This window comes from Thamnophis sirtalis, unplaced genomic scaffold (genome assembly GCF_051295495.1).
Source record: "Thamnophis sirtalis isolate CommonGarterSnake01/CBP01778 unplaced genomic scaffold, rThaSir2_p1.2 scaffold_2, whole genome shotgun sequence".
Lineage (NCBI taxonomy): Eukaryota > Metazoa > Chordata > Lepidosauria > Squamata > Natricidae > Thamnophis > Thamnophis sirtalis.
In genome coordinates this window covers 82,781,942-82,791,708 of record NW_028261382.1, presented here as the reverse complement: position 1 = coordinate 82,791,708, position 9,767 = coordinate 82,781,942, and the positions used below count along the sequence as shown (strand labels likewise).

The following is a 9,767-nucleotide window of genomic DNA, read 5'->3' as shown; positions in this document are numbered from 1 at the left end:
ATTTATAAACCCTAGTTTTTATGATCAGATTGGATGCTCTACTACTCTCAATAATAATAATAATAATAATAATAATAATAATAATAATAATAATAATAGTAATAATAATAATAATAGAGGTGTAAAATCTCTCAATGTTTCCTTTAGAGTCTATGGCAATGTATGTGTATTGCCAAATTATCCTTTGCTCACCATTTTCTGGTGGTTGTTGTTTACATTTTATAATTTTTGAACTCATCTATTTATTTGTTTAAAACTAGCTGATAACCCGGCGTGGTTTGGATATTTATTTATAGGGAGGAAATGTCCGGACCAAACGTAATTTCTAATGTTGGATATTCCCCCTTACCAGAGGGAGCCCCCTTGTGGCGTACTGTGAAGCCGTTACCATGGCAACCACTGCGCTGTACAGTAGAAGTCAGTACAGCAGTACAGCACAACAGGCTGTATCTAACAGAACAAACACCCCGAGGGGTGTTAGGGGTGTCTTACCCCCCACAATATTTTTCTCCAGAGGGTAACTTGATATGCTGGAACACACACGCACACACAACACACACACACACACACACACACAAACATGTTTTAATATATATAGATGTTGAGGTCCATTGCTTTGCCAGTTTCTTAAAATACATTGTGATGTCTATATCCCCATTTGTGATGATGACTATTACGTTCTTATGAAAACAAAACAGCCAGCTTTTATTTTTCGACCTTGCATTTATTTTAGAGCAATGATGTCAACAATACAATCAATGATGTTTCATTAATACAAATTCTGTTAACAGCACCAACTATACCCTTGGTTATTCAAAATTATTTAAATATAGCTCATTCAACAATCCTGCCCAAGTACATATGATTGATCTATGACATCCTTAACTGTTTCTTAACTGTTTCTTCAGGAAACTCCCTCTCAAAGCAAGTAAAGTTTTTAATGTGTCCCTTGAAGTGTAAAAAGTTAAAATAAATATATAAACTCATATGAATGCTGTACCAATATCTGCCTCTCATTTCTCTAAATACCTTTTCAGTCGCTTGAAATAGTGATTGCATTGTTAGTATCCTTGTTCCTTGTGACATGCAGCTTCCTTAATTTATAATCTCTCTGGCCACACTTGCTTCCCAAATTTAAAAAGTCCCATATGAATGCTGAGGGCTTTCCTTGCAGTTTAATTAAAGCACATAAAGCTAAAGATTTCTGAAGAGATTATAATTTTTAAAAAAAAACACATTCCCCCAATTCACCCAAAGCAACCTTATAACTAATCAAGTGCAAAAACACCTTATTATATCTCCAAAAGTTATGGAAATTTCCTTTAAGGGAAATTTCAAAAGCACATATTCTCTCTCCTCAGTTGAGGTAAAATAGGCAAAATTTGGGGACATTTCCCTCCCATTCCTTAATTAATGCCAACTTTCTAAAAGGATCACTTACCTAAACTTAAAGTTATATGACTTCTGCTAGATCAAATTGGTTGTTCATGAGGCATACAAAGTTATCCCATTAGATGTTTTTAAAAGCCTCCAAGCAGAACATAAAGCAATAACCTTCTTCCACACTTATTCCCCAGCAAGTGATGTTCAGAACAATATCAGTATGAAGACATCACAATCATTAAAGCTTAGGAATCTTTCACTAAAACAACCCCCCTATTTAGGGACCAACATGGTGGGATGTAGAACAAATGCTATGTTTTGGGGTGGGTTGAGGAGTCACAGTTCCATTCTTTGGCAGAAGTTCCAGGTAATAAGAAGATCCACTAAAATGGACTCTCACTGTACTAATAAAGTCTTACATATTTTCACTGACTATCCTTATTTAATTTGAACAGGCTTTGAATCTAGTTTATCTTGTAAAAATAGAAATTGTTGGTGGAGCTCTCCTGCAGGATGAGTGTTGCATTTATCTTACTTATGAAATGCCTGAGGCAAGCTATCCAGTCCACGTGCCTACTTCACCCCCTGGTCTTCTAAGAATGATATGGCCAAGACTTTAGAAAAACAAACTTGATCTCTGTGTGTTGAGGAATATGCTTCTTGCCTTTCTCCAGCAAAAATTCTTTGGTCCTCTACCATAAAATGTGCAATAATGGGAAGTTACTTGCAGAAGACTCCCATTTTTCAGCCAGCAATAGTCCATAACCATTAGTTGCAGCCACATTCTTCAATTACCATGTCTTCATGATGACGGACTCTTATTCTTCCCTTCTCGTGATACAGCATGGACAATGGACTTAACCTGATTGGTGCACAGGATGGGCAGGGCACTCGGTTAGGCTGGTATACCTTCAGCAAGCTCTATGAAACAGAATAGGAAACCATGAGCATCACCCATAAGAATGGATCTAGAGACAGCAAGAGGATTTACTATAATGAACTGGCAGATCCTGATTTTAATAAAGGAGAATATTTATAGCTCAAGTTTTACAGACATCTCATTACCCAAACTAGGTAACATCATCAGTGCTAGTCTGTGATGATACTTAGTTTGGGTAATGAAAGAAATGGGTAATGTAAGAAAACAACCAAGCTCAGAGAGAACCAAGAATGCTCCGGATCCTGGCTGGACTCTGATTCACATGAGGAATCACCAACACATTTAACAAATTTAACAGATAAACTCTACCAAGTCCAACCCACACTCCCTCATACCTGAACATAAGCATGATTTGTTGGTTTGAAGGTCTCATCGACAGGTGATGGACATTCTCCTTCACATCGATAGGCATTATATTTCTTGGGATGCACTATCCAGCTTCCAAAGCCAGTCTTATCAAAATCTACCATCATATCGACTCTTTTGCATGGAGATTTGCCTTCTTCTGCCCACTTGGAGGATTGGAGAGCATTCGATTTAATTCTTTGTTTTTGTTTTCTGTTCCTACGATGGCGACGTCCTCCAGCTTCTTTGGTTGCATTATCAAACAGAACATGCTTGGACATCTCTACAGTTTTAATGAGACTTGGACCCTGTGAAGGCTCCGAGGGTTCCTTATCTTTGGAGAAGATCACCAAGAGTGCTCTATCAGGCCCATTGTGGACAAAATGCTTCTCATCCTCTCTAGAATTATTATGGGTATCCTTATCCTGGAACGCACCTGCTGTTGGGTTACTATTGTCCTCAAATATATTCCCCTCTTCCCAGTCTTGCTGTGGGACTTCTGGAATCTCAATGCCTGATGGCATCCCTTGGTGGAGCCAAAGATGTAATAAGCTAGTGATGTTGAAGACTTTCCAGGGTGAATGGTTGAGGGAGAGGCTAGTCATAAAGGAACCAAGAAACATCTTATCTGTGCAAGTCTGATTCCCATAACATGTGTAGTTGTGGCTGTGATAAATATGCACAGTGATATTTCTGGATTGAGAGAAAGCCAGTAGATGAACCCGGAGCTGTGCCAGCTTGATATCGTAGCTGGGTGAGATGGAAGTCATGTCAAAGGAGAAGTCCCAGTGGTCCCCAAATTGGAATGAATCTGGAAGACAGCAGAAGGATAGCAATTACACAATAAATTCATGCTTGAAATGTTTCCATAAATTCTAAAACTATTCTAAAAATATCATGTAGTAGGAAGACATTTCAATGAGAAATAAAATTATTGAAGCAAAATGTGTTGTTGGAAGAGTGTTCAGCTATGTTCAAATTTGTAATTGGGACATTATTATAATTGCTCAATATAATTGATCTCCTCTCCTAGATCAAACTTGGGGAATTAATTTTTCTGATTGTTTGCATTCAAAGTACCTCAACCACTGGATCAAACTCATTCGCAAAGCTTCATATCCTTCCAATATTCTCATCACTTAATCTTCATCACTATAGCTCAAGATTTTCAGGGGGAATATGTTAAACTAAATACCTTTTGATTGTTTGCACATTTACACAAAACCATAGTTCCAACCTCTGTTTATTTTGTGATCCTAGAAAGCCATTTTAGCCTAGTGGTTAAAACATCAGGTTAGAAATCTAGAGACCATAAATTCTAGTTCTGCTTCAGGCACAAAGCCAACTTGGGGCAGTCACTTTCACTCAGTCTTAAGAAGGAGGCAATGGCAAATCACTTCTGAAAAACCTTGCCAAGAAAACCACAGGGACTTCTCCAGGCAATCCCCGAAAAGACACACATGATTGAACAGAGGGGGGAGAAAGCTAATTGTAGTTCATTTATAAATCATGCTTAAGCAAGGACCCAGAATCTTCCTTATCTAAACTGAGGCACTGAGATCAAATAGGTTACTGAAGGAACCAAGGGGAATATCTCTCTGCCACCTCCTGCTTCTTAGCTAAACTACAGTCAGGTTAGAAAGTTCAGAGCACGTTAATCCATGCTTTTGCCTCACCAAAGAAGAATGAGACTTAAATACTAAGGTAAGCATATGAATTCCATGGTCATCAATAGCAATCAAGACATTGGTGTGCATTCTCACTTATGTAGGAATTTAAGGACCATTGTACAAAACAATGCATTCTTAATTTGCTAATTAGCTCTTTTGGTTGGCATTTAAGAGAATGGGCTGCAAATTATGCCTCCAGCCTCTGTCTGATACTGGAAAGGTTGCCCTAGTAGCCAAGCCATTAACTTTCAACTCAAGTCTTTGCTGACAGTCAGGTTAAGGTTAAGGCATCAGGCAAGAAATCAGAAGGTTGTGAGTTCTAGTTTTACCTTAGACATAAAACCAGCTGGGTGACCTTGAGACAGTCACCCTCTCTCAGCCCTAGGAAGGAAACAATGGCAAACCATTGTTGAAAATCCTTGCAAGGACTTGTCCAGAGAATTACCAGGAATCACTCTGACTCAAAGACACACACACACACATACACACACACAGAGAGCAGTCTCTGCTCCCCCAAACTGGCGATATGGGGAGAACAGCAACAGCCTATTTATGATGTAACATTTATGAAATACATAAAAGGCAAAATAATGTGTTTAAACTGCTTTGTGAATTACTCTCCTTGTGTTTCACAACTAAAGAAGAAGAGAAATAACAGCGCCTAAAAGAAGCCAGCATGGTGCATCAAGAACTCTCTGACAAATTGAAAGACAAAAAGGACAAGTATAAAAGTGGAAAGAGGAGCAAATAACGAAGGCAGAATATCAGCAAATAGCCTGAGCCTGTAAAGATGAAGTGAGGAAAGCTAAGGCTGACTATGAAGAAAGGCTTGCCACAAAAGTAAAAAATAACAAACAAACAAAAAAGCTTCTTCCAACATGTTAAAAACAAGAAGTCAATGAAACAATTGGTCCAGTGCTGGGAGAAAGTGGCAAGAAGGTGACAAGCAACAGGGAGAAAGCAGAACTACTTAACTCATTTTTTGCATCTGTCTTTACACAAAGGGAAAAAACAGTTCAATCTATCAAAAACAGCACCACAAAAACAGATTAGGAATACAAGTTAAAATAGGGAAGAAAATGGTAAGTGAGCACCTGTCTACCCTAGACAAGTTCAGATCACTAGGACTGGATGGATTACACCCCAAGATTCAGAAAGAACTGGCAGACGAGATCTCAGAACCACTGAACTATCTCTTTCAAAAATCCTGGAGCACCAGGGAACTGACAGAGAACTGGAAAAGAGCTGATGTGGTTCCCATCTTCAGAAAAAAAAAGGGGGGGGGAATAGATCCAGGAAACTATAGACCTATCAGCCTGACCTCAATATCAGGGAAGAGTCTCGAAAAGATAATCAAGCCATGTAAAAAAGATGTGGAGACTCTAGAAAGAGTGCAGAGAAGAGCAACAAAGATGATTAGGGGACTGGAGGCTAAAAGATATGAAGAACGGTTGCAGGAACTGGGTATGTCTAGTTTAATGAAAAGAAGGACTGGGGGAAACATGATAGCAGTCTTCTAATATCTCAGGGGTTGCCACAAAGAAGAGGGAGTCAAGTTATTCTCCAAAGCACCTGAGGGTAGGACAAGAAGCAATGGGTGGAAACTAATCAAGGAGAGAAGCAACCTAGAACTGAGGAGAAATTTCCTGACAGAGCAATCAATCAGTGGAACAACTTGCCTCCAGAAGTTGTGACTGCCCCAACACTGGAAGTTTTAAAGAAAATGTTGGATAACCATTTGTCTGAAGTGGTGGAGGGTTTCCTGGCTAGGCATGGAGTTGGACTAGAAGACCTCCAAGGTGACTTCCAACTCTGTTATTCTACATTCTAAAGACATTGGCAGTCTATACCTAAGACTTACTAGAAGGAAAAGCTTCTGGGGGAAAACTTTTATAAGCAACTAATATTAACCTGGGCTTGTCAATAGCACTCCATATACAGGTATCTCTGCAAATCACCTCAGTGTCTTCCAGCTAATTCTTAATATCTAGTATTGGTTAGCTAATTAATTAATTGGGTTGTGGATGTTCAAAGACCAGAACTTATTAAATACCAATGAAATCTGGATTCCACATCCTGGATTGCTTTGATCGTCCCTTCCCACGCTTTGTAATATTCTTGAAAGGCTGTAATAATTTATTAGGAGTTATTTTAAAAACTTTAAAGTGTAAAAGGGATGGAGGGAAAATTCAATGTTTTATAGCATTATAATGGACTTTGCAGAGCTGAACAGAACAAATAAGAAAGACCAGGAGAAAGTTGTTAGTTTACACATCTGAGAGTTAGAGGCCTGTGTCTGTGTGTGTGTGTTAAGAAATCCCAGGATTAGTGGAGTTACATCTGATCAAAAGGATCAGGTATCTAGGGAGCTGGTCATTACATCTTGAGACTCCCCAACTGGAGAACATTACTACAATAATAATCAGCCCGCATCAATACTCTCTTGTTCATTGAGATTGATGAAGTCACAGTTATTACAATGAATAGATAGAGAAGATAACTTTTATTGTCATTTTTTGTTTACTGTTGGCACACTGGCACACATTAAAAATGAAATTCTGTTGGCTGCTCTCAAAAGAAAGTATGTATCTACCCATACCATACACAGCACACATGTTCACATGCTTTATACATACATATGTGTATGTGCGGGTATAGGTTGATATATACTTTGGAATATATAAGAACCCTGCTCAAGCATGGCTTACATGCTATGCCCTGAATAGAAGGAAGTGAACTACCAATAATCTTTTCTGTCATCCTCACCACTCTCTGCACCGCCTTCCTTTTCTCAAGCAGTAATGCCTCTAAATCAGACAATAATGCAATATGACAGGATGCCCAAGCCTCTAACTCTCAGATGTGTGAACATCTGTAAAGTTTTTAAAATAACTCCTAATACATTATTGCAGTTTTTCAAGGATGTTACAAAGAGTGGGAAGGGATAATCAAAGCAACCCATGACTGTTCCATTAATGGCCATGAAACCCAAATAACACTGATTTATATTTTGTGTTTCTAGACCACTCTTTTTTTAAAAATCAAATTACAAGCCACAGAATCCTCTTTGATCTTGTGAGCAATGAATTCCACCAACTCATACCGCCACATTCTGAGTGGTTCAGGGCTGTGAATATGTGTGTGTGTGTGTGAGAGAGAGAGAGAGAGAGGGGGGGGGAGGGAGGGAGGGAGGGAGGGAGGGAGGGAGGGAGGGAGGGAGAGAGAGAGAGAGAGAGAGAGAGAGAGAGAGAGAGAGAGAGAGAGAGAGAGAGAGAGAGAGAGAGAGAGAGAGAGAGAGAGAGAGTTTCCATATGAGGGTGATGCACATGGAACCTGTTTATGCTATTCTTCTGGGCTTCTATAATACCTTAGGCTAACATGGATTCAGTTGTCAGTGGCCTAGAAACACCCTACTAGTACTACTGTAGCATGAACCAACTTATCAGGGGAAGGAGTTACTTCAAGACAGCCATTCTGCTTTCTGCACCCAAGGTTAGTCTTGAGCATATGTGTTTTGAAGAATAAGTGTAGAGACACATGAGAAGGACCGTCTCTGTGGAATGTGGAAACCCAGTCATGTTTCAGAAGTGGACTTGCCCATGCTAAGAAATGGGTGCTTTTGCAAGCCCATGTTCCCTTCCTTTGAAAGCAGTGAAAGGACCTGCGGATCTGCTCCTTTCACTTTTAGCTGCCAGCAGGTTAGTGTCTCCCACTCCATGCCCACCTTGGCCTCGGGGGGGGGGGGGGGACGGACTTTTACCTGCAACCTTCCAGGGAATCCTTCATGAATCACCTGTATCTATTGGCTCTCCCCAATACACAAAGGTGCAGAGTTTGTCACTTTGGTACCCCATTCCCACCCAGAAATATCTGCAGGATGTCAAAAGAGTGAAGGATGTGGATTGGTCCTCCGCTGCAGACGACTGTGGGGAGGGGGGGGGAAAGCCGGGGTGGGGGGCCGCAATCCACAATGAGGAATAGGGGACGGGGGTCTGGAACCTCACAGTCACTGCTATCACCCCTTTCTAAATACAAGCCCAGCCCAATCCCGTTATCCCTCTTAGATTATTATTACTATTATTTATTATATCAAGAGAACGGCGGAACTTACTTCGAGCCACCAGGCTGAGGATAGAGTCGGATTCTTTCAAAGCCGAGGCTTCGGCAGTGGACTGACCCAGGTGATGGCCGGCAAGCAGGGAACGGTAGAGGTGCAGCATATACACCGCCGGGTACGCGGCTCTGTGGTGCCGGAGGCGGACAGGGGTTGCGGCGGAGGGCTCTTCAGCTCGCTGCGGGGAGAAGCCGGTAACGGCAGGCTGGCAGCTGACCAACAGGTTGAGGAACGCCAGGGTCCAATAAGCCCGCTTCTGGATCGAAGTGAATCTGGTAGGCATCTCCGGAGCGGTCTTGGAAGGAGCGGAAGAATTTCCTTTTCCTTTCCTATCTTCTCTTCGGCAAAGTTTCTCTCTCTCTTTCCGTCTCTCCGGAGCGACTCCGAGCAGCGTCTTCTCCTTCTCTCTCCAGCTTTCGTTCCTTCAATAGCCCGCCGAGAAACTGGGCAGTTTTTATACCTGGACTGCCTAATCTCGCCAACCTTTGATGTCAACAAACTGTCCCAATCTCGACGTCCTCCACACGTTCCCTATTCTCATGCAATTCTCCACGCTGCGCCGCGCCCCCCTCACCACCACGAAGATGGAGTGACGAGAACCAGCAATTAATTATCCCATACATCATCCCAAGCGGGATGCGAGTGATGTGATTCTTTCACAGATGCTTGAAAAGAGCCAGATCTCTGATGGGGGGGCTCTTCAGCCGCCCCGCCTCCTCCACTTCTTTCTGATGATCGGGTGGGTCCTTTCGGTTTTTTTTTTTTTGATCTTTTGTTGCGAGAATCGGAAAACCCAGATCCCAATGGGAACTGAGCCGCGTTCTGATCCTTTTAATCTTAGGGAAGATGAGAGCTGATGCGATGGAAATCCTGCCCAGGGGAAGAGGCCTTTGTTCATTTCATTTTTATCAATTTTGTATTCCAAATGTATGCAGTTATCTAGTTCTGTATGGACTCTTGGTATGGACATTTGTGTGTGTCTCCATTCATTCATTTCGGGAAGGTAACAAACTTAAAAGTTAGGCTTTGAAGCCTTTGTGTTACACTTTTGTAGTAAAAACAACAAAGTGTTTTCTGGTAGTTTAGGAATTAAACGATTTATTATCTCAGATGCCTCCCTTTTATCTGACAAAAGTGACGATTAGCCTTTAAGAATAATCAAGACATTTTCATTCTCTCACCTTCGAGAAGGTGTGGCAACACACTTCTGCTTCCAGAGGCTCCTTCTAATTTATTGCAACATCGAAGAATTCTTTTAAAGCACAAAAAATTATATTTGCTTATCTTGTCATTTATGCCTATGCTTTTGAGACTG

General features: G+C 41.0%; 1 protein-coding gene across 1 annotated transcript; it reads right to left on the bottom strand.

The window, feature by feature from the left end:
- Positions 1-1,985: 1,985 nt before the first annotated feature.
- On the bottom strand, positions 1,986-8,874 carry LOC106547497 (nodal homolog 2-A). The gene is made up of 3 exons (XM_087703770.1): positions 8,450-8,874; positions 2,659-3,479; positions 1,986-2,304 (listed from the first exon to the last, which is right to left on the bottom strand). The coding sequence occupies exons 1-3, from the start codon at positions 8,733-8,735 to the stop codon at positions 2,152-2,154; spliced, it is 1,260 nt and encodes a 419-aa protein (XP_087559896.1). The 5' UTR covers positions 8,736-8,874; the 3' UTR covers positions 1,986-2,151.
- Between the last annotated feature and the right edge of the window lie 893 nt (positions 8,875-9,767).